The following is a 25624-nucleotide window of genomic DNA, read 5'->3' as shown; positions in this document are numbered from 1 at the left end:
TTCTGGGGACACTTGAAACATTTCTCAGTACTCTGCTGTGCTAGAAAGTGTGGTTTGTTTGGACTGACAGTCAAAGTTCAGTGCCAGTACTTCATGGATTGTAGCTGAGGAAAAAAGTAATAACGGTGGTGGAACCCAGCAAGAAAATGATTGTAACAGTTGGCAAAATCATTACGTACACTTATTCCTCCTAATAGCCCTATTTCGGTTGCTTTTCTGATAATCCTGCTCAATTTTGGCTTCTCAGTGGGAAATCACATCACCTATGGTCTTGCCTACACTAGAGTTTTCGGGCTGTGTTTCCCTTCCATAGCTCCACCACGTATACACTCACATTGCCTTGTTTATACAGGAACAAAAAGTGTCCATGTGTTCCACTGCCTTTCCAAACTTTCACATATCACCAAAACAGACGTGCAGCAAGCTGGTCAGACTTGTCCTGGAGCTGCGCTCATTGTATGCATTATAAAACTGATTATAATACACAGAGTTCTGCCAATTCTGCTTGCTTTTAGATGCCTGCTACAGGCAGGGGTTCACACCAGCCACCTCCTGTGATGTGACGTTACCAATCAAGTGCCATTTTCAGGCTGCTTTCAGAAAGACTAGAAGCAAAAATCACTAAAAACCATGATCCTGAATGTCATTAATATGAGAATGCAGCAGTGGTTCTGCAAATGCCTTTCCGGGAGGAGATGCTTGAAGCAGGGAAATGGAAACTTCGCTACCACGTTGCTATCAGTGTTGTAACTCCCTGTGTTTGCAAAAACTCCAGATTATCCTTTCTTTCAATCTTGACCGAGTTGGTGCATAATGATAGTCAAGAACACATTCAGAACAGGTAACACTTACAGGAACAGGTAAGCATCCCCGGAGAAACCTGTCCTGAGCAAGAGAGAGTTCATCCAAAGGGCTGGGGTACTTTCTAATTAGGCAGAGAGTGAAATCTCAGTAAAAGGCCTGAATTTGCCATGGGAGTGCTACAGCCACAGGTTTCAAAAGCAGAAGCAAGACAGAGACAAAAAAAGTACAACTTCACCCAAGCTATAAAGACAAGCTTGTGCACTAACGTTACAGGAATTGGTATTAAAGCAAGGCATAGCTCGAGGAACTTATTTTTTCCCAACTGAGTTGCAAATAATAACCCATTCCAGATGTAAAAACTGTAGTAGGAGAACAGTGGCAGCTGTACCCCGGAGCTGGGCACACTGACCAGCGTCCAGGCTTTCACACACCCCACTGTCCTGTGCGCCCAGAGACCCAGGTTTTTAACCAAAAGGACCCAGCTAGGTTGGGCAGCTACAAAACGTAACAAGCATTTCCAGTGCTGACATCGTGCTTCCGACTGCGACTAAAGGGTTACTTTGCTGAGCCAGTAGGTCCTTATCCCTCCTGGTGTAGGCACCTGGATCACAGCCTCCCTGGTTCTCCTGCCCCATGCACTTCATAAGGCCAGCTGCCTTCCTGGACCTCTCCAGCCAGGAGCTCCTCTCCCTCCCAGCCCGCTCCTGGGGCTGAGCCCTGAGTTAGTCTCCATTTTCAGCTGCTTCCCAGCCACAAAAGCATGCAAACTCCCTCAGCCCTTTCCTCTGCTCTTTCACTTCCCTGGCGTCTTCCTATTTTCACCCTCTTCCTTTCTTAACCTGAAACCCACCCTCAGTCCTTGCAGCTTTGGCCCCCTCTTCTGTTAGCAAAAACAAACGCCCCGGTCATGTTCCTCTCAGAGGTCTGCCAAGTATTCATACTTCTTCCCCCTTCCCTCCCTCCCCTTTGTTCCTCCTCCCCTTTCTTTACCCCCTCCTCTTTGAAGGGTGATGGCAGAGCAGGTGCAAAGAGAACAAAGAGACAGCACGAGTTGCCCTGTGATACTGTAATACAGTGCGTGATGTTTGTCAGTGTCCCCTGCAGATACCCAGCCCCAGCCCCACAGAAGCAAGGGGGAGGAGAACAGGGAGCATGTGTACCACTTGTGAAAATACACAGTTCTTAATAACATGCATCGGTCCTGGAAGATGTTCTTGGAGACCGTTTCTGCCCTGAAGCACTTCCACATTTCTGCCAAAGCTCCTGACTGGGGAGTGCTCCTTTAGATGTGCTGTTGCTGCTTCCAGATGTCACAGTGTTCCCCGCTAAGACATGCCTGGGCATTTCACCCTCAGAAAGACTAGATATCTAGTATTTCCAGCTGTGGTCATGTAGGATTATAGGTCAGGATCAGGGATTCAACAGATGTGAAACTGTGAGTGCAGTGCTGCGTTTAACTGCATACCAGAATTCAAGTGGCTGGGGAACATCCAGGGAGAACAATCCCAGAGCTGTGCAGGGTGCAGAGGCAGGCTGGTCCCCATGAACCAAACAGGTTCTGATAGCACCAAAAATCCAGCTTTGTATGAGGCCATATTTATTCTGGGATAATTCCTTCTGGAACAGAGTCATCTTGCTCCTTAAGTAGATTACAATGTAATAAAACAGAAATAAAGTTGGGTATGTAGATAAAGTTCTCTATGCAAAAAAAAAAAGTAAATTATCCACAGGAAAAAAGACAACTAAGAGACATCTTTTCTATGAATACAAAGCTCACCATCTTTTATGCCTGCCTACTGACACGTAACATGCAGTATTTCACACACTGCCCTTGTATTTTGGTCCAAAATACCTAAGGAGTCTGCTGGGTGTCCGTAATAACTAGCAGCATCTTCCTCCAGCCGATACCAGGGAGAACTAAGGCAGCTGTAATAGGGGCTGCATCAAATAATCATCTCTTCTGGCACTGCTCTAGCATGGTGAAACTTCCAGTGAAGTAAAAGCAGTAATTTTTTCTCATGCAAATCAAAACCAGCCCGAGGTCACCAAATGAAGGACTGTGTGAAACACCACATGTGTAGTGGAGAGCAGCACTTGGGTCAAAGGCTTTAAAACTTCCTTGTTTAGGTGGCCAAAAAAAAGCCCCAGTGATCGTGGGCTACTGGATCTCCAGATGGCCACTGACCTTTGTATTTGTTTGTTTTAAAGATGTGTCACTATTTTATTTTTCTCATAAGTCAAACAATTGAATGATTTCTAAATTCTCTTCTCTCTGACCTCTTACTTTCTTCCTGTTTTATTCTGGAAATACTCATTCAAGACTCAAATATTAAGAGTGGGTATGACCCAAATGTTGCAATTCTTCATTCCACAGATTGCTATCACTATTACAACTGCTATTCCCGCTGGATACAGAGAAACCCACACAAAAGGACACCATAAAATACACATTTGGATAGCATACGCAAGGAATATAAAATAGAGACTTTGAAGTATTGTTACAAAAATGCTCCGTAACTATTAGGAGGAAAGGGCATTATTTTTACATGGGGAGTGTTGCAAGTGACACCTTCTGCTCTCAGCAATGCCTCAAATGTTCATTCTGTGGATACAGGTAATTATTAGGTGCTATGACTGCCTTACCCTAAGGAATCATTCTCTTGGGCTAACTTCACTGCACCAGACACACCAGTATCACTTGGTGATTCTGCTTTTGAACTAAGATGGCTAGACCTGCTTTGATCAAATGTGCTGGGAGACTAGGAGGTGGAGAGCTTAACAGGAGAGAATTCTAGGGAATGGAGGAAATCGCAGAGCCAGCTTTGTCAGACAGCTAAAATAGATGCTGCAATTTTAGAAACGACCGTGGCTTTATTGCTCACAAGTTGAAGAGTGGGCTCCCTCCAGCAGCTGCCTCAAGAAGAGCTGGAATTCTGCTGGCTAAACCACAGTCCAGCAAGCCCAGGGTCTATGGGTTCCTTGCACAACCAAAATGATGTGGGTGTGTTTAGGATATGTAACACCCCTAGCAGACCACAGTTGTTTTATATTGCCCTAGTTATGTGCATACAGTTTATACCATTACAAATAATGTACTGGTTAAAAGTCCACAGTCTACCAGACATGGTTATCCCAGTACCAAATTAGAGTGGATACTATGCCTAAATCCACACAAATTCTTCATTAAGGTTCTGAGTCACACCACAGATTCTGCTCTATTATCACCACAGCTTAAACTAAGAAAGGGCCATGGGAGCTGAAGAACAGTTTACAAAGCTATGCACTGGGCTTTGTGCATCCCAAGCTTCAGATTAGCATCCTGTAGGACCTGGCCCATCACTGCCCCAGCTGAAGAAAAGCTTCTCTGAGGTCTCCTTCTACTGTCTCAGGACCAAACTGGTCCAGAGAATACCTTCCTTACCACAGAGCAATGAAAAAAGAAACTCCCAAACCAGCACACTTCCCTTCACGTTATAATTAATTTAAATAGTCTCATAGGTTTGTATGAGCACTCAAAATTACACCAAAATAATATATATGCTCTTACTGGGCTAAACACATTAAAGAATAATGTGTTTATTAGCACATACATACCAGCAAACATACCCCCACTGTCCTGTGAGAGACACCATCAGACCTTTAAAGTGTCACAGCACTTGAGGGCGCTGCTGTAATAAATTTAACTCGCCCTAAAACCCTCTATTTAAGTTTTATTTTGAATTCCAGTCTTCTGTTATAATATCAGTGCCCCACGTTGACGCTTACTTACGCTATTGCTGTTACACAGTGACCTTATTTTGGTAAGCAATGAGCAGAAGCTAGTCCTAACATCAAACATTCAAGGTTAGTGCCTAGTTATCCTTTCAAATATTTGCACAAAGTGATGAAGTCAAAGAGGACAAGAAAACAGATTAATTCAGAGATTTATTTTTTCAGTATAATTTATTTGCTGTGGGTGAAACTGGAAGGTGCGAGAAAGCTTATTTTTCATGGAAAAACAAAATAATAAAAAATGGGGATGAAGATGCAAACACCAATTTCTCTTAACAGAGATACACAAACTGCTGTAGTTCTTTATGACCAGGCTTAATTACAGTTTTGCTCCATTTCCCCTGGCCTTTAACAGCATCCTTTTTGCACAGGCTTCTTGCTCCCCACAGATAAACCCACCTTCCGCCTTCTGCATTCTCCGCTGCATCTTTCCCACCTTCCTTGCAGGAGCCAGGTCCTGCAGGATGCAGGAGCCAGGTCTTGCAGTGTGGGATGCTCAGTGCCAGATCCAAGACCCATCCGCGTCAATGACAGTTTTCTTCATATTCTACCTCAAGCACACATCTGCCTCCAGTGCTGGGCCATGGACACCTGCATTCTCCATGGGTTATGGTAATGTTTCAGCTTTATCTGAAGTTATGTAATGAGCCCCTAATTTTTTCCTGCTCTAACATGGAACAGGCTAGAGGAAAAGAGTCTTTTGTCAGAAGTTACAACTTGCCAGCCTGAAAAAGCCCTGCATTCAGAAGTTCTGCCAATGCAACACTACATTTGAAAACATCCCTTTCTTATCACAAGACTAATGTATTTTGGTTACCTTTCTCAATTCTGAGCAGTATGCTCAATATTTGTCATTGCAGCAGTTTATTAATTACATGATTGTCTTATAAAATATATATATTGGGGTGGAGAAAACTGAAGATTTTACTTTTGAACTTCCAATCAATACTGACTGCTTAACAGAGAAAAAGTCAACTGAAACAGTGAAGACTGAAAAGAACTTTCACAACTTCATGTTCCTGCAGCACTGTATCTCCCCATCATTTTTTTCAAGTTGTTTGTGTCCTTAAGACACAAAACAACTATTTAAAAATGTCCTTGTCAGTGTTTCAGAAAATACCTGACCTTAACTTTGAGAAAGCAGAAATATTATAAAGCAAGTGTGTTTGGCAATACATCCTGAAGTATACAGACAGTATAACAAAGGTTAGAGACAACTATAGCATCAGTCCTATAAAATAACATTAATGGAAGGACTACTGCTTATATGCCAATAATCATCAGCAAGTATAAAGATGCAAGGACAGAGTAATAAATGGAAAGCAATCAAAGATGCTTCAAACTCCACATTTGTCCAAAGAAGAAAAGAAAATAAAGAACAGAGCACAAAGTAACTCAGTACTTCATGTACAAAAGAATGAATCCTTTCTTCTATAGTGTCCTGTGATTAGCTGAGTAAGAGTTAAGCTTTAAAAATAATTAATAACAAACTGTGCATTTCCAATTTTAACAGTTCCTCTAGTTCTGATATGATACTGATCTCTGTTTATAGATGAAAGCCAGACCATCACATTTTACCCTTCAGTTTTGGCTTGCTGAAGCCCTCGAGAAACCTCAATGGGACTCGAGACTGCGGGCAGAGCGACAGCCGAGCAGCTCCTGGGATCGGTTACCTACCAGAGATCTCCATTCGGTGGGGTTGGAAATCTTTCAATCTTGTATCTTTTCCTGCTGAACCAGCATAGCTGGAATCTTCTGTTGACAGCCAACATATTAATTTGCTGAGCTTCAGACACAGTATTTTACCAAGTCATATGAAAAACTCATCTGCTAAACTCAGACCTTCTAGGAACAATCCCAGTGAGAGATGCTTTCTGTTTCCCACTCCACATATAGTTCCCTGGAAAAACTCCCCTGGTAGGTTTAGTTGGTTATTTTCCATTGAAAAGTTATTTTAAAATATGTCCAGAACTGACTATTAAAATATTTATTAATTAGGAACCTTCTGTTTCATCCTATCCATCTGCTTTTCGGAGGAAAACTATTAAAAGAAAAACCTGAGGAAGATCTGCATAGCGCTGTCATTGATCAGTCTGTCTGGTCCACAGATACTCACAGGGGACAGCTGGGGAAATACAAAAATCCACTCAATTTTTGCACTGAGAACTCTTCCTACTTAGAATACCATTAAAAATTCTGTCAGACCACATCTCGGAAGCGGAGACAAAGCCAGATACCATCAACAGTGAGAAGTTCTGTCCTGGCTGACACAGGGGTTGCAGTCGTTAGAGCCACAACCCACTGAAGTCAACAGACAATTTCCTAATCAAATGACAGAAGGAGAAAATGCATTGGAGATTTTAAAGGCCCGAGAACATTGCTCCCACTTGAGAAATGGAAAAATCCAACTTAGAAATAGGGCCAGCGAGCATTTGGCTCTCCCTTACTAATTAAAACATAAGTTTTGGCTGTTCTTTGAGTTAACCCAAAGAAAAGCCCTCTTCCCCCAACACTATCCATACCTCTGTGATCACCTCCTGTGGGTGAGGGTCCCTCCCAGACCTCACAGTGCTGAGACACATTGTTTTGTTTTTTCATCAGCATCTGGGTCAGATCATAGAATAGTTAGGGTTGGAAAGGACCTTAGGATCATCCAGTTCCAACCCCCCTGCCATGGGCAGGGACACCTCACACTAAACCATGTCACCCAAGGCTTCATCCAACCTGGTCTTGAACACTGCCAGGGATGGAGCATTCACAACTTCCCTGGGCAACCCATTCCAGTGCCTCACCACCCTTACAGTAAAGAATTTCCTCCTTATATCTAATCTAAACTTCCCCTGTTTAAGTTTGAACCTGTTACCCCTTGTCCTATCACTACAGTCCCTAATGAAGAGTCCCTCCCCAGCATCCTTACAGGCCCCTTTCAGATATTATGAGGTCTCCATGCAGCCTTCTCTTCTTCAGGCTGAAGAGTCCCAGCTTTCTCATCCTATCTTCATACGGGAGGTGCTCCAGTCCCCTGGATTATGTGACATCATCTCTTTCTGAAGGGAATTTTGTCAAGTGCTAGAAAACTCCTGCTTCCCAAGCAACATGCACAGTGAGATGCAGGTGGAGGATAAAGCTAAAAAGTAAACAGAAATCTCATCTAATAATGCAACATGGACATGCACTCTCCTTGTGACCTCTTCACAGGAGAGCTCAACTCAACCACACTGCCCCACAGGTGTAAGGGATTCGTGCTCTCACAGCTCTGTTCTCATACGGAACTGGCAGGGAGCCCTTCCACCCCACAGACACAGCTTTAGCACTTCAGCTACACAAAACTCCCACTTTCTCTCCTGAAACACAACAGCTCCAACAGCATCTCAGAGACATCCAGCATGAAAAGATGAGCCATTTCCACGCTCCAATACAAAATGTGCTCGACTTTGAGTGCGCAAACACAAAGAGCTATTCTTGCTCAGAACCAGGTCTTGCCCAGTGTCTTTTGCTGTCATTTCTCTCAAGCTGGAGCATGCTACCCAGTACCAGGCTATTCACAGAAATGTAGCAGGTGAATCAGAAACTGGGCGATAGCTGCCCATGCCTGAAAGCACAGATGTTGCGATGCTGCAGGGCAAGGGTTGAAGTTGGTTCAGAGCCTTTCACTTGATGAAACTGTAAGAGATTTGGATGGTCCTTCTAGTTTTGGCATTCAAAAAATCCTGCCTAGCAGAGGGGAATACCTGAGTGTACTGATGGCTCAGGACATCTGTGTCAGGATGGACAGAGAGCTACAAGAACAAGGAACTGAACCAAACGCTCCATCTCAAAAGCGGCAGACATACCCCACAATCTTAAAAGACTTAGAAACAACACAGATTTAACAGTTAGCTGTCGACCATGCCAATGATATTAGGTGACTAGCCATTAAAAAAAAATAAATCTTAGAATGTGTTATAAATTAAATCCAAGTATTTAGAAACTAGTATTTTGAAAATTAAGTAAGAGCTTTCTAGCTGCCAAAATAAAGTTTCACCATCATGTGGATTACCAAATAGCAATTCAATGTCACAAAAATAACTCATTTGTATAAAGTTGTTATAATTAATAGACCTTGTTTATTATTTCTCATAAAGATTTTTTAATCCCCAGGCTTCAAATAAAAAATCCAACAAAACAAGCCAACAAAACCAAACCACAAAGTAGCTACATCTAGGTACTGTACTGACTGCCAGTGGCACAAGACCAATTCTCACTTCTCCTGCCATCACCAACATTCGTGGCTTTTCCAGTATACCAGTCTGATATTATTATTCTTACCAGTCAGGCAAAACCGTCCTTACTGGGAACTGTATCCTTACCCTGTGTGGGGTTCCCATACCTTCCACGTTCTTTAATGGGCAGCTTTCCTTGGTGTTAAGCATGGTGAAAAAAGCCCACCGGCCGTGTGCCTGTCAGGTTACTGAATGCCTACCATTCTGAACAAACCTGGATGGGTGTCCTCCAACATTTTCCAGGGTCCTAATTCCCCAGACAGTTACCAAGTTAGGGCTGTTGCAACTCATGAAAAAAGTTAGGGTTTAGGATTATATGGAACTATACAACTTGTCTTTGTCAAAGGTGTTTAGGTGTTATTGTTTTAGAAACAAAACCAAACAAAACCTCACAGTGTTTCTTGTTATCCACTTTTGTGTTTGGCTCCGTCTCATATTCCATCTACCAACTTCCCTGTTTTTGCAGGGGGTCGAAGCCTGGTGCCTTGATCACTTCCTCAACTGTTCTCAGAAACTGCGTTCTTGAAGCATCTTGATTTTGGGTTGGTTTTTTTTTTTTGTCCATAAGGCTTTAAATTTGTAAGGAGGTACCTGTGGATCCTAAGGGTACTATATATCCCTGGCGGCTTTTTTCATGGTTTACTGCATTTTCCACATTTGTCTGTGACAAAGGAATACTGAAGCAAATGCCCCTGAGAGTCCACTCATGTCTTGCTGAAGCAGCCACCACAAAGGAGTTCACTTGCCCATTCACAGCATGGTATGTATAAAAGAGCATGGTTTGTATAAAACCATCCACAGCATGGTTTGTATAGAAGAGTCCTCTTCACTCCCCCAAGTGAATAAATGACTCTGCTGGACTTCGAAGCCAACTGCCCAAATTAAAAATAAAAAACTAAACCTGAGTCTGTGGTGAAGCCTTAGGAGTGTAGCATCACTGTGGCAGAGAACTGGGCTTTCCACCCTTGATGCAAAGAAACACTTCAGTTGTTTCAAGACGCATTTGCCATAGTTTAACCCTCACATTAATAAGTAAGCTCTGTTCAGTGAGAAAAATATACCAGAGAATATTCATATTTTCCATGGGATCCTGAAGAAATGCAAGCACAGCGCGCTGGCAAACTTGTTTTGGCTGCGCAAGTAAGTTTTTCTGGAAGCCCAGCAGAAACTGGGCTTGAAATCTCTCAGTGGAATTACATTTTTGTTCAAGCAATACCACACAGTTTGGAAGCCACAGAAAATATCTATTAAGACAGTTGCTAATTTAGAGAAAAAATGACCCCATCTGGAACAGTGTCTGCAGCGCTGTTCATTGCACCACAAGAAAAATATTATTGTACTGCAGCGTGTGAAGCTTTGTAACAAAGATGACGCCAGGTCAAAAGAATCTAACTTACAAAGAAAGGCTGAGGTTAAGGTCTTGCTTTTACTCGAAAAGATTAAGTCCAAAAGGAAGTTTAACGTGAAGAAAGGGGTAGAGCTGAACTGACAGCTAACAAACTTCTTTCCCTATCAACAACAAAGGCTTTCAGCACCAGGAGAATGTCTTCCAATAACTGAGGTAAGTAACTTAAGATACCTTAGGAAGCATTATTTTGAACATAAAGAAATATAAGCATAGCAAGAGCGTTATCAGAGCAGATTGCTGAAGTAAAGCTTAAATAAATGGAGAAACCCTAAAGAGAACCCAGGGGAAAATACACCCGAGTTAGAAACTTCAGTGCCTTAAACAACAGAGAGGATAAGTCAGGTATTTATGAACAACAGCTCAAAGTCAAGGTGAGTAAGGGCATACCAAAACTACCTGATGGGAAACATAACAAAGGGGTTTGCATTAAGCATTTGCCCGTGCAGCAGTGTCAAATCTTGGTCAGCCTTGGGCACATGTAGCAGAAAACACAGTTACCAAGAAAATGTCACGGACGCAAGAGAGGTACCAATGAATTTGGCAATGTCCGTGATTAGGGAACAACTGAGTGAGATGCAGAGGAACTGAATTGTAGTTTAAGGCATCAGAAAGGAAATTGGGCACTTCTCCCCTTTAGCCGAGTTGGGTAAGACAACAATAGAAAGGACAACAAAATACCCAGCAGTTCAAGAAATTCACTACGTGCCAGTTTTGCACTGATGACAGCAGGAGGGAAGGGAGCAGTCTCTGAACAAAGCCACTGCGAAATGAAGCAGGAGTCCAGAGAAGAAGCAGTCATAGAAAAAGTGGTTCTGATGGGGCATTTGTTGAAATAAAAGTGAGACGAGTTTTCAGAAAGCATCTTGTCAGCGGTAAGGGTTCAGAAATGCTAAGGTATTCTCCTGAAAGCTAGATCTGACATACTGCAGCTGTGGAAAGTGCGCTAGGCAATGGAGCAGTGGGCGAGCCAAGGGGACAAGAAGTAGACAATACAGAGACCAACTAATCATGGACAACATCTACTGAGGTCAGCAGTGGTTCAGGGAGATCACCCTTCTTACAGGGCTACAAGCTGCAGACCCCAGATAACTCAAACCCCATGTTTCTAATGGCACACTGAGCACACAACAGAGCAGCAAGCTGGTGATCACCCCAGCTGACACTGGAAGAACCCAAGGGAAGTGGGAGCTGTCAGGGGTGGTGGGACCAGACACAGCTTCCCTCTTCTCCCCTCTTCAGTACAATACTCTGCCCACTTCAGTAACCCAGCCCATAACCTGTGAATGAGGACATGGAGTTCAGCATCTGTGGTTTATGGGTGGAGATGCTCAATCTGATGATTTTAAAGATTCTAATAAGGACCAACTAAATAGCTTGCAACGAAGACTTGGTGAAAACTGACAGAAACTCTTCTGGAATGGAATGGTGTCAAATTTTCTAACGTTGCACACAGAAAAATCTCAATCATAGTTTTGTATTAAAGTAGGCATAAGGCTGAAGTCCTCCATTCAGCTATAGCTAGCTTAAATCTCCTGCATTCCCCCACAGCCAAAACAGTATGCCGTCACATATGCACATGTATTGGCCAGGCATCAGCTAAGAAACAATTGTGCATCACTAATGATACCCCTCTGCCTCCAAAAACCAGGCCATTCACACCCAAACCCATGAGCAAATTTCTCCTCAACTGCAGCATCATTAGCCATAATCTATCAACAAGTCATCTTCTGCAAATGAATACTGCCCATCCTCAAGCAATAGTAGCAAAGTAGTGTAGTGCCATGGTGTAACAGAGACGTAATAGGGTGCCCAAAGAGATGACCACAGCCCCTCATGCCGTCTCTCTGGCTCTCAGCTACTGCGTCTGCTGTCACTGCATTGATTGTTATTTCCCAAATTCTTAATTCCAATTTCACACAAAATTACTCCATCAGTATTCCTAAGAAAGAGGTGATCTGTACTGGGTGAGATCAGCGGGAACTGAAGATACTAAACACTTGAATACCATGCCAAGCCTGTTGTTGAGTTATCCAGATTTCAGCCAAATTAAACAGTACGCAGTTTTACAGGACTGCAAACATCTGTTTTCACAAGGTGTCCAGATCATTAGCAGCTAATTCTACATCTCTGCTACATTCCCTGCCATATGCTGGGGGATAATCCCAGCAAGTAACAGGGATTTTCATCTCAAATCCTAACAAATCTGCTCTGCAAGGCTTCATGGTTTTTCTGTAACACTTACTAGATAGTGCCTCTCAGCTGCTCCTCTCTGCTATCTCCATGCCTTGCATGTATTCTCTCACAGCACCCCAGTGCTCCTGCAACCTGCCTGGAACAACTAACAATTTCTTCACGCCATCCTAGAAACAAATTCCCTGCCTTGCCAAGGGTAAATATAAAATACACCTCATGGATAAACTCATGCTCAGACTGTCCCCTCCCCAGCTAGCGCTGGCACCTGCAAGAGGTCTAAGGCAGGAGAGCCACATGCACTGCACAGAACTCCAGAAGCTTTTGTTCATTAGTTAGAGCAGTCTTCTGACCTCAGCCAAGCTCCTAGCTAGGGCTACGTGTCTATGCCTGTAGCAAGCAGCATATATAGAGCAAAGGGAAACTATCTGGCTATATAAGCAACTTCATTAACTGAACATCAGAGATGTTTGGGGCACTTTGCTTGGCAAAACCAGGGTGCCTACATCGAAAGCTGCGATGACACTTGCGTGGCCATAACAAACGTGTATATATACAAACAGAATTTGATCTTTGGCATTAAGCAACAATAACAACAAAAGTGGAGGTGACTGCAGTACTGATAGAAGACAAGAGATGGACTGCTCTGGAGCCTGGACTGACTCCCTTCTCCAGGACATAAGCAGAGGCATTGTGAATCTGTCACATTTCCCAACCTGGTGGCACCCCTTCTGTGCACAAGAGGGTACAAAAATCTCAGTTAAGCTTTGGTCTCTTTCTCCTTTAGCAAAGTGTTACCTGTGTGGGCTTTCTGACAGACCTACCACTTGCTTCAGCACCAGAAGCATCTTCTGAATGCCAGCTGGGAAGAGGAGCAGCTATCAGCAAGAGCTGCTGGTGTTTCCACCCCACAACAGCAGTAAACTTGAAACAATCTTGAAGGAAGCATGGCAGACCAACCTCGGGGGGGGGGAGAACAGTGAGGATCTAGTGGTTCAGCCTCCTGCCAGCCCTCGAAGAAGCAAGCAGCATGATGAGAAGTTCAACAATCCCATAGCTTCCATGTAAGCCATGAATGGTGCTGCTGCTGGCGAGGATGGACATTTGGATGGGATATTTTTATCACCTCTTCATTCCCACCTCTGTCAATCCAAAACAAACTTCAACTAGTTAGGGGTGGGAAAGATGGTTCACAATGAGAAAAGGATTCCCTGGCTCGTATCACCACAAGCTCGTACCACCATATGTGGATACATGCCACTGTGGTGGCACAGCTGCATCAATCCTGGCTTCCCAGCTTCCAGTAACCTTTCCAGACTAAAATAGCAGACCTACTGCTTGATTTTTAGCAGCTGAAGAGCAGCAGTAAACCACATAAGTATTATGTAAGATGATCCTTTTCTAAGTATATGTTTATTGTGCACAGAGGAAGTAGATTTAATTACAAACAACTGGAAGTTTTTAAGAGTCTGGATTGCCCCCCTACTCCCTTTCTAAAAACTTCGGCTTGGCAGCAGCTTTTGGGTTTCATTGCAAGTCTTCTAAGTATTTCCTTGGAAAGACATTACACTTGGTCCCAGGCAAGAAGTCAAAATCAACATTTAAAAAACATGCCCTGCATAATTTCCAGGATTCAGCAGCATTAAGGTATACTTATGGAGGCCAGGAGGAGAACTGCTTTTTGTGCTTTTGGACTTTGTGCATAAAGCTGGTCTTCAGACAAGGAAGTTTATATTCCAAATAATATTTTTAACTGCATGCGGTCAAGTACATAACTTATCAGGCCCTTCCTCATTCCCCTCCCAAAATAAGCCTGAATGATAAAAAATATCTTTGTAGTATTCAGTCTTTGCTTAGACCTCTACTAGAAGCAACAGATTATCAAGCCGCCTAATACCGAATAATTTGATGGCAGAGGAAGTTTGAAATAACACCTTCTTAAACTCCTTTGTACTAAACATGGGAGTAAAGCTCCAGTATGGGCCTGATACTCGGGCTCAGTTGGGTGGTTCTGCACTGAAGTGGATTATGCCAGATATTTCATGCTGTGTCCCAGTTCCTTGGTAGGGGACGGAGTGCTGTCCCCTGGCCGATGGGATGGCAGCACACAGGTGACTCACTGTTCCCATGGCTGACACTGCCCTTGCTCGTGTGAATAATCCCATTGAAACTGCAGGGACTGCTGCGGAGCCTGCAAGACTGAAACTGCTGGTTGATCCAAAGGCCAGGAATTAAATTTCACCCATTTCATCTATTTGCTAATCAAACAGGCCTCTGCAAATTGCTTCTGACTTTCCAACAGCAGCACACATGGCACTTTTAGATACAAGGATATAAGCATGTTTAAGGACTATCCACTCAGACTTCATGCTGATTTTTGTTTTGGGCAAAAACACCCCAGAAGGAGTGTTTTTCTTGTGAATATTTCAAGTGCTTTTTTAAAAAAAATACACATTTTTCTGAAATACCTGCAAATCCAGCCCTGCATAACTCACCGCCTAAAACCACAAAATGCTACAGACAAGATTAAACTTCACAGAAGAGAAATGAAAGCACAGGCAGTGTTAAGGCATAAGGCTTAGCAGAGAAAATATCTTTCAGCTTTTACAGTCTAAAAGCTATTTATTTGTGTTTTTAATAAGAAGAGAAAAATCAGGTCTACCAAATTGTGGCGATAAGGCAGGGAAACCATCAATAGAGTACTTCACACAGTATTTTTCTTCCAAACAGACAGTTTTAACTGGTATTTACAAAAATCAAAGTCTGAATGCAGACTTCCAGCTCACAATAGCATGCCCTTCTCCTCAGTGTCTCAGTTCCCTCTCCTTGTGAGGTCCCAGTCCCACAAAACCTCCAGGCAAAGGAATTGCACAGTTTTTGGTGTCCCAGTCAAACCAATATAAGCAAAACCAGAGCCAGAAAGGACTAAAGTGGTCACCTTGCTTTGATGCCTTAAACTGCTCTCATACAGTGCAAGACAATATGAGAAGCTCACAGAGTAACACTAAGCGTCTCTTCCTCGGAGACTGCAGCTGCGCTCCTGAATGGTACTGAACTGAGCAGATGTAGCACGAGCATCAGTTAGGGCACTCACTCGTACACTGAAATTAACACTACAGCTACTCTACATTCAACCAACAGGTATAAGCCTAGCTGTTGCACTGCATCACAATTCACTTCATCATGTGAAATAAGAAGGAGGTGAAGATGGAGCCCCTTCAGACTCAACATGAAGAGGACAACCTAACCCCTGGGATACTCTGCTATTTTTGCCTTGACAAAAAGAGAAAGGACACTTAAAGTAACAGTAATAGTTCTGAGATTGCAAATATGAGAAAATAGAGCTGAGCTCTCCATAAGCATACGCCAACCAGTCCTAAATGAAAAGCTTTACAACGTTCTTACAAACCATAAAGCTGGAGCCTGAAAAATCCCTTCCACCAGCCTTTGGTTCCTGTGAGTGCACAACACACCTTCATCAGCAGCAAGACCATGGTCCGAATTGTTCTGGTGTATCAGGGAAATCTACAATCTCTGCAACATGACAGGAAGAATTTATAGTTCAGGTTCATGTTTCTGGATGCCCCAACTACCCCCTAACCTGCGCTGATTGGCCCAAGGGAGTAGCACACGCCTCACAAGCTCCTCTGCAACACAACCTGCTCTTCAGCAGTCAGTATCAGCAGTCAGTTTCAGGATGAGATTATCACCAAATTCCAAAATCAAATGAATGCTGCCATGTTTGAAATTGTGCTTTAAAATGAAAGGCTCTTCCATGAAAATCCACATAAAAACACTTTTCCATTCCCACTCACAGAGAAGTCAACCTTACACATAAATCACTGTCACTTTCAGGAGCAGCTTCCACAGCTCCTTCCCATCAGCACTGTGATAAATCCCATGCCATCCCTGTGCAGGGCATGCATGAGATGGGTGAGGGGTTGGCCCCTCCCTTCATTTGTTTTTCCACTGAACCTGATATACTTCCTTGAGGACAAAGTCGTGAAATTGCAGAAGCTTTGCTATGCACAAACCAACCTGTGTGAAGCTGCGCTGGGGTAAAACCACGTGGATTTGGTTTCTGAAAATAGTGCTGAATACATCAACAGCCTAATGCCAAGCTCAGCCTTGTGGGACATGCCAGGGGATGGGAGGCTCCAGGGTTTTAGTTGGTGTGTTGTCTATTTCTATATGTAAATCCCTGCCTATAAGAAGATTTAACTGCGCTTAGGATGGGGAAAAAGAAAAGGAATAGTCCTTCAGCAAGAGGGCCCTTCCCCCCCAACTCTTCCTCCAATTTGGAATCAGAATTTAACTAGGTTTTCCCAGGAACTTCAGCATTTCCCTCCTCTTTCAACACACTGCAGCAGAGACAGGAGAAGTGACTAAACAGAGCAATACTATAGACTGTAAAACTGCATCTTATTCCTTTTTATGAAATCACCCGTCCTCCTCAGCATCCACTACCTTTGCTTGGCAAAATAAACAGCAACTTTCTGACATCTGTTTAACACCCTCTGCCTCCCCACATTCCTCAATGCAGAGAAGATTCATCAGCTTTCTTTTCTTTCTAGTGACACATAAATCTTATAAAATGCTGCTCAGACACAGATACTGTGGATTCCTTTGCAGGGGAAACACGTTAGAGGAAGTAAAGAAAACTTCATCTGAACTATTTATAAAGCATAGACTGCTTGTTCCTCACATGCTTTTTTGACCAGGGAACAATAAGAATAAGTCATGGAGTTCAACTTCTTGTCTTGAGACACATGCTTCAGTCCAAATATCTAAACTATTAGAGATTTATATGCCTGGTAACTGTGATTTATGACAAGTATGTGAGTTGTCCTCACTTCAGGGAATTGCCAGGCTTTTTTGTTGCCGTTTTTAGATTAGAGCAATTAGAAGGAAATTCAATGAAATCATGCATATTTGTGAGTAAGTACACTCCCAAATTCAAGGGAGCCAGGGAAGAACTGCATGTAATTAGAACTAACTGCACTCTTCAGTGTTTTTCCTCAATGAACATGAACACACCTTATGGACATGTGTGAATATCCATAGCACACAGAAGGGTCATAAATAAACTATCAACATGTCTGTTGGGATGACTATTCATCCCTTTTTTTCTGATATTACAGGCTTTAATCAAGCTAGGATTGCTGGCTAACACGCTTTCCAGTATCTTGCTGTACGCCTGTGCCTAAGTAGAGCTCTAGAAGCCAAGGTATTGTCTGCCTGAGGCTGTTCAAGGGCAGGCAGCACTGGAAAGACACCAAAATTTTGTGCAAAGGTAGCCCACATTTCCATGTAAGAAGCTCACCAAGGCAATGGGGCATTTGCTCATGCAAATACCATGAAGCCCACCCTTTAGATTCAAATGCTGTAGCCGGGATATCTCTCCTTCTGCCAGGTCCTACCCTGATGAACAGTATGTTGAAGAAATGAGTAGTTTTTTTACAAGGAACACTCAAAGGCCCCAAGCCCTTTCCTTGCAAAAGAAAAAAATATTCAGTGCTTTCTAGAAAAGTCTCTTGAGGTTACAGGAGATGCCAAAGAAGAACATGAACAAATCATCAGCTAGTACAAATGCTTGTAGCAGTTACACTTGACATCCGTTTCAGCAGTGTCACTAGCAGACTAACAGGCTAAGGTGCACATAAGCCCCTCTAGTTTTGCATGGAATTTTTTTGCAGGATAATGGCACACCTGACCATGACAGCACAGTGTATATGTGGAGTCAAGGCAGGATGACATTCTGCAAACTCAGGAGGGAAATTTCTCATCCCTCCTTCCCAAGGAAGCCACACGAAGAGCACAGGTTAATGGGGAGGGGTGCTGGGAAACAGCAAAATAACAACACCCAACAAACACCAAACAAACAAACAAAAACCAGGGAATGCCAAGTAGCTTGCCTGTCTTCTTCCTATAAAATTGTAAAATGGAAGCAGGAGAAAAACCACTTTTCTAAGTGACCTAAAGCATAGATGTGCCAATGCTGAAGACACTACATTGCTCTGTTTCAGTAAATGTTGACCAAATCCCACCAGAGGTCCTGAGCCAGCATTGCTAGCATATTGGGTAAAGCTTTGTTATAGTTTGCAAAGCTTTGCAGGTATTTTTGTTCAGGGTGAACACACTCCAGACCCAGAAGATCTCTGTTTACCAGCACTCTATGCTGTAAAGTGCATTTTGTATACAGTAGTGGGAACTGAGTAGGACTCATCTTTCAGAAGCTCTTTATTGTAAACGAAGACCCAAATTAGCTACCACCTCCTAGCGTCTACAGCAGGATCATCAAGTCTGCACTGGAAAGTACTGGGCAGGTAGAAAACACAGTGATTCCCATGCCCAAGTGTTCTTGTAGTTGCCTGGTATTACTGGGAACCCTATTGGAAAATATTGTAATTCCTTCACCACTAATGACAGCCCCTTTGGAGAACAATGGTGTACTGCTGCCCTGCGAGCTGCTATCACAGTGTACAGGGGGCAGGCTGTAACAGGGCTGCTTCACTGAACAAGATACTCGCATCACAAGCACCCCCTAGGACAGAATCAGAAGGTTTTGGTTTTACTATTCCTGCTCTTCTTAAAAGGGAAATTAAATACCAACTTGGTATGAGATGTTTAGTGTTAAATATCTTGTTCTCAAGAATCAGGAAGCACCAGGGTAAAGGTTCCCTCTGCATTTTTACTCTGTTCATCTTTTACACAATCTTCTAATAAGGATCATATACTTTTTTGCAGGGTGTATGTCCCCTCTTCTAGCTCACAATACATGGGGCACAAGAAACAAGTCAGTTTTAAGTGAATGAAACTATTGTCAACAGGAAGTTTCACCAAGTGCTTGAATACGTGTGTATCATCATAACTGGGTTTCTTCCCCTCCTCACCTGCCTGATCCCCAAGAGTGTCAGGATAACACCACACTGTAAGCACGCAAGACAGGGAATCACAACAAGACAAAGGGTATCTTGTGGGATTTGCCATTAAATGCTGCTATGAAGAATCAGACCAGTTTCATCTTGCTACAGAGCTGCCATCGCCAACTGGACAGCAGCAGTAACCATAGTGGGCACCCGTATGTGCTTCTCACTCCCTCGGATGCACTTCTGAGCATCTAAAACTTACACTGCAAAAGCGCTGAGTGTTCACAAGTATGAGGTCCATGCTCTGAACACATGAAGTGTTACTAGAAAAAAAATTGAAAAGGTTGAGCACTACAGAAAAAATTTAGCATTAGGCAAAAACGGGGCATTTAAAATCAGTGGTAGCTTCCAACAGTTTTAGCTTTAGTCTTTGGTGGCATTTCTCTTTCTGGCATCCACTAAAGGAGAATGATACCACCTCATTTCACTGCAGTGCTGTGCACTGACATTTATGAACCATTCAGTCCCTGCAGTGATCAGTACTACAGAAAAGCCCATGAGGAGTTCAACAGTTCTCTATTCAGTACAGGGTATGGATGGTGTGTCGTAAATAGGGCACAGGGTGACACATTGTATGAGGAGGATAAGAATATTGAATAGCTGCTCATTCACTGCACAACATTCATCTTGTGCCTTGAATGAAGTTCCAGCCCTGTGGAAAAAAATACAATGTAAACCATACAAGACAGTCTTTAATTATATGGTATGGAAGGGCTTACCATGCAGCATACACACAGAGAGGGTGACTGTGGTTAGCCATCATGCTGATATTTCCTAGTGTTTTAAAGTATGTTTTTCTTCCTGTATAATATATTCCTTCTATGAAAACTTCAAATTTGCGTGCCATATATTCCTATTTCTACCAATATAAATATTTCTGTTAGAAACATTTTTCTTTAAGCACTGATGTAGGTAAGATTCAGAACGGTCATCATTTAATTCTAGTTTAATAAAAATACCTAAGATAAGTGCACGTATCTGTACCGATATATCAACAGACATTTCCTTTTCAATAAAGTACAAGTACTTGTTACATGGGTGAGCCTGAGAGAATGAAAAAACCTAAGTACACAAAGATTGGCAAAGCATTGCAAGGAGACCAGCCTGAGTTCTCTCTTACAGCAAACCAAATCACAGAAGAGGAGGAAACAACACACATTCACCAGGAGAGATGAGCAACAGTTTTGGACAGAGTGGGGTTTTGTTGGAAAATACTAACTTATGAAAAGCACTAAAACCCTCAGGTGGGGCTACAGTTCTTGTTTTCAGATGTTTGTTGTAAGATAAAAAATACATTTATGCTGAATTATACTTTAAAGTTTTAAAAAAAAAAAGACAGAGAAAGACCCACATTACTATCACCATGAGGATGCACATGCATGGAATTTTTTATGCCAAACTTTAAAATGATTTCTCCCATAAGCTTTCAATTTTAGAGCTAGGATTGTCCTGAAACAAAAACCAATCCCCATGCACAGAAAAATCACCCTCCAATACCCAAGTAACCCTGAACTTGCACCACACTGCCAACATTAACGACTGTAATCTTGAAGTTATGACTTGTACAGTACACAAAACAAAATCCAATGAGATTACACCCGATGGTGCATTTGCCTTGAACAAAAACAAAGCAAAAAAATACTGTATGTACCAAGTCAGATAATTGCTTCAAAACCAGAGATGTAACGTCTTTGTGCTACTTAAGTCAAGAGAAGTTTCAGGAATCGGGAATTTACCTTATATATCTGTGGTGACGAAAAATACCTAAATTCATGTTACAGGACGTACACATATCCACTGAGTAACTACACCCGTGCACTGCACGTCCCTGAGTGCTCCCATAAAGTTCTTTCAATCAAAGGAACTGCAACACAGGAACGCAAGTATCTGTTGTGCTAAAGAGCACTAATCCGAGTAATACTCAGAGTAACAGGCTAGAGCACACAGCTGTGTGTTACACACACACTACAACATCAAAACAGAAAACCGTGACTGTGCGTTCCCTGTGTTCTGTACAGCTGAGCATGCAACAGGGAGAAACACACCAGGGTTGTAGCCCGTGGAAGTACATTAGCTATTGCAGCCATATGTTAAAAACAGTTTAGTGCTGGGGACAGATCAGACCTGAAACATCAGTACATTTTCAATTTAAATTCTGTTACACTCAAAGAAAGAGCAGCCACCTGTGGTCTCCTTTGCTGTCTACAACAGCAGTATGCTCCTGCAGGAGCATATCAGCCTAAAAAGTTGGGAGCACAAGTGAGAAACCACAAGTAGCTATTGCAGTTTTGCCATTGAGCCTTCAACCCCAAGTGAGGAGACATCTCTGGCTCTGCATCTATTCAGTCTTTTCTTCCTCACTCTAACTCCATTCCTTGGAAGAAGACTCAGTTGCAGCTTTCAATCCCAGCTGGATGCTCCGGCCCTCCTCATGCAATATAACTCTCACGCACTATCTGTGTGTGCAGTCCCTGAGCATCCCAGCAAAGGCTCAGCACAGAGACACTCAGCTGTGGCAGCAATACCTGCAGATTTACATAAAGTATAATCAAATATACCCCAAACTTTTTATTTCAGTTTAGAAACTGAAAATTCACCAAGTAACAGTGAGAGTGGGATGCAGGGGAGAAGCAGTGAGGGAAGGAAGCTAACTGGAAAACTGACAGTCCCTGTGCAAGGAGCAGGGAAATAGGTCTCTTTAGGCATCCCAAGATTTACAAGAGGGCCAAAAAGCGACTTCCTGCTATTCAAGTCAAGGCTGAAATATAATAAACCACTGCCAGCGTAACACTGACTCACATCCATCAGATTTATAAATCAGTACTTTGACAAAGAATGCTCTGTTGGCTTCACCATACAGAATTTTAAACTGGTAAGATAAGTTGTCTAACCCACTCGATGTTTAATGGCATTTCTGCAATAAACAGTCCTGTGGCAATACTATAAAACAGGCAACTGAAACATCACAAATACAGCCACCTATCAGATATCCTTTGGGACTTAAAGGCTTGAAGATTAACATCAAAATTGGCCCTACTTTTTTCTCTTAACCTACAAATAAAAATCAATTCTTACATCTCCTTCTTCAAGCACTTGTTCACTACAGAACAAACTTGAAGTACATTTAAAAAAAGACAAAATCTCAAAATACTTTAAAAAAAAACCAACAAAACAAACAACAATCCCAACAAAAATTTACCCAAATGGTAAAGTACCCGCAGCATAACCACGTTAGAGGTGTGATTTCTTACCCACACAGTCCCAGCACAGAAGCTTTAGTCTTTACACAAGTGATGCTCAACCCTCTCCTCAGAAGTACACCTTTGTGAGCAGACTTACATCCATACAGCTACAACCACATCAAAAGAAGCTATGCTTCTAGAATAAAAACTTTTACCACCAACTCTCCAAAACCTATGTCCGGTGGTGTTTTCTAAAGCTCCTCAAAGTTCTGCTCCTCTATTACAGGCTACAAACACATCCAGGGGCTAAATCTCACCATTTATCACAGGCGGTACCACGCACATCTCAGGGGTAGGACGCTGAGACCAACGCTGAATCAATGCTCTGAAGTTATCCGAAAACATTCTGTATTATTCCAATAAGCACACAGTTCAGCAATCCACTTGTGCAGGGCAATCTGTGCTCCGCCTGCAGTGTACCAGGGGGAGCAGAAATGTTTCCAAAGCGCTCGGACTTACCTGAAGGCCAAGGCATGACTTTCTATGACCGTTTGCGTGGGGGGTCACACACCACACGAGCTCAGACATCGCACAAGTGGATAAAGAGGCCTTTCTGGAGGCACCTTCCATGCAGGAGCATCTCCCACCCGGGAGTGCTCACAGCCCAGGGCAGACGCAAGCCAGAAGTATATAAGAGTGCAGGGCAGCGATGGATTAAACAAGCCTCAGCCTTAGAGGCCGAAACTTCCCCAGTGGGTATCTGGGGAGGCGGGGAAGGGAACTACAAATTAACGCTCACAGGAAAACCTGGGCTTTCTCTTTACACAGCAACTGCAGCAGCTCAGTGAGATCTCCTCCTGCGGTGCTAGTGAGTGGCTTTATGCCAAGCAGCAGCTGAGGTAAAGCGGACACGGCACCTCTGTGGGGGCAAGCATCTTCAGCGGGGTGGGGAGCGCTGCTGCGGGCACTCCTCCCGCAGGCCGGCTGCAGCCCTGCCGCTGCCACACGCACGGCCGAGCCCCGGGGTCCCGCGGCACCACCTCCCCTGCCCGAGGACCCCCCGCCGCAGCCCGGGCGCGCTGAGGCGCTGCCGCCCACGTGAGCGCGGCCCCGGCCCCGCCCCGGCCTCACCGCGGCCACCGCCCACCCCGCGAGCGCGGGGCCGCCGGGCATCGGTGCTGACAGCGGCTTCCGGGCGGCCCCGCACCTGCCGGGCCGGGCCGAGCCGAGCCGAGCCGAGCCCAGCCGGACCCGACCGAACTGAACCGAACCCGGCCGAACCGGGCAGCCCCACTCCCGCCCTCGCTCACCCAGCAGCAGTAGCCGGTGTGTCTGCTTGTACTCCCGCTTCTCCGCCTTCAGCGTCTTGTCGATGCTCTTGCTCCGCTTCTTGTCCGCCCTCTCCTTGGCCAGCAGGTCCTGCCGCAGCCGGTGCCGCACCTGCGGGTCTCCGTGATCCGCCGCGGAAGGGGGGATGTCCGCCTCGCCGCGGCTGCCGTAGGGCGCGGAGGGGTGCGCGGCGGCGAGGCGGGAGCGCAGGCTGTAGCACAGCCCCATGGTGCCGGAGCTGCCCGCCTTACCGCGCCGCGGGCATGCTCTCTGCCGGCCCGGGCAGGGCGAGGCGGCGGCGCCCGGCGGCCTCTTCAAGTGGCCCCGCTCTGCCGGGCTGCGGTGTCCCGTCCCGCCCCTCCCCTCCCCTCCCCTCGGCCGGTCCCCGCGCCGCGGCCGGCGGCCACACGTGACGCGGGCATGTTTACCGTATTCTCTGGAAAGCGGCCCCCGCCGCAGCCTGCCGGCGGAGGGAGGGGGCACGGCGGCCGCAGCCCCGTGTCCCCGCGGGGTGACGGTATCGCTGCCCCGCGGAGCCCAGGGAGATGTTGGTCAGCGCTACCCGTTTCCAGCGCCCCAAAGCTCGTCCCTATCGCCGTGTTGGTATGTCACCCCGTTCCCGGTGAGGCTCTCACCCCATGTCAGGAGTTGGGGTGACATCCAGCCCCAGGGATGTCGTGGGGATGCTGTGGTGGGCAGGAAGAGCCCTGGTCCACGGAGGAAGCTCATGACCAGTTTGAACACAGCTGAGCTCCTCCACCACAACATCTCAGCCCACTGAAAATAAGGATGTGACACCAAGACATGCGCCATTTTCACACCCCAGTTTTTCTTCACTTCCTGCCACACATGTATTTGTCAGTGATTTCTTATTATTTTCTACAGACACTCTCATCCAGTGGAGAAGTTAATGGTGGTGCTTGCTCTCCTGCTCTTCTCTTCCGGAGGCACGACATCTGCTTTCTTGCAATAAAGTTCAAATTCACCTCCTCAGCTGCTGTCAATGTACCTGGCCTGGGGCTGTGGTCATATCCCCCCCTCTGGCAGCACAGTCCATGCACAGTACTGCCAACTTTGTCATACTGTAGTTTATACTTATCTCCAGCCAGCTCTGAACATTCACTCAGAATATGACTAATGCTCTCTGGGGCATGGCCACACATCCTGCACTCTGGAGTTCGAGCTTTCCAACCAGCTATCTGCGCTGTAGCCTGTCTTCTGCAAATAGCCTCTGTGGTTCTCAGTGAAATCTCATTTTCTCCTTTCGGTGCTTTCTCACAAGTTAGATGTCTTCTTCATAGGAATTTCCCTTTCAAAATCTCTCTCAAGTCTGTGTCAGCAGGATAGGTCTGTTAAGAGGGCTGCAGTGACCCTCTCTTCCCTTTTCATTCCACCCAAGGGCTGAGCAGGTCACATACCCTACATGAAACCTTCAAATGTTTTTGTTGCTGACTTGGCAGGACAGCTTTCATGGGGTAGGAGCTGCCCTGCAGGAATGACAGAGCTGCGCACAGAGGTAACTATTAACCAGGGGAGCTAACCAGCTCTCTTTTTTGTACCTTTTGTTACTCCTAGTCTGGGGATCCAGCCTTGTATCAACCCCTTTGACTTTGTACTGAAGCAGAGGAGGAGCAGCACCCCTGGTCTGGCCTTCACTGGAAAGCAGCAACAGAGTGTGGTCCTGGCAGGCAGTAGCTGCATTTTGGTGAGGGTCACCCCATGCCCCATCCTGCAGAAGGGAGCTTGGGC

At 44.6% G+C, this 25624-nt stretch overlaps 1 protein-coding gene and 1 long non-coding RNA gene across 2 annotated transcripts in view; both read right to left on the bottom strand.

Annotated features, from left to right (window-relative positions):
- The window catches only part of GNAS (GNAS complex locus), a 151357-nt gene extending 127116 nt beyond the window's left edge, over window positions 1–24241 (bottom strand). Inside the window, exon 1 of the mRNA XM_057406357.1 lies at window positions 23857–24241. Within this exon, the coding sequence (XP_057262340.1) occupies window positions 23857–24103 (247 nt within the window). The 5' untranslated portion in view covers window positions 24104–24241. The remainder of the gene's footprint in view (window positions 1–23856) is intronic.
- On the bottom strand, window positions 19864–21201 carry LOC130597646 (uncharacterized). Its single transcript, XR_008971831.1, has 2 exons — window positions 21101–21201; window positions 19864–20016 (listed from the first exon to the last, which is right to left on the bottom strand). It is a non-coding gene; the product is annotated as an uncharacterized LOC130597646 (long non-coding RNA).
- Window positions 24242–25624: the final 1383 nt, after the last annotated feature.

This window comes from Pezoporus wallicus, unplaced genomic scaffold, assembly GCF_028554395.1.
Source record: "Pezoporus wallicus isolate ANWC-B61680 ecotype Strahan unplaced genomic scaffold, APGP_CSIRO_Pwel_v1 contig_6783, whole genome shotgun sequence".
NCBI classification, from domain to species: domain Eukaryota; kingdom Metazoa; phylum Chordata; class Aves; order Psittaciformes; family Psittacidae; genus Pezoporus; species Pezoporus wallicus.
The sequence above is the reverse complement of the archived record's forward strand: the minus strand, read 5'-3'. Positions and strand labels throughout refer to the sequence as shown.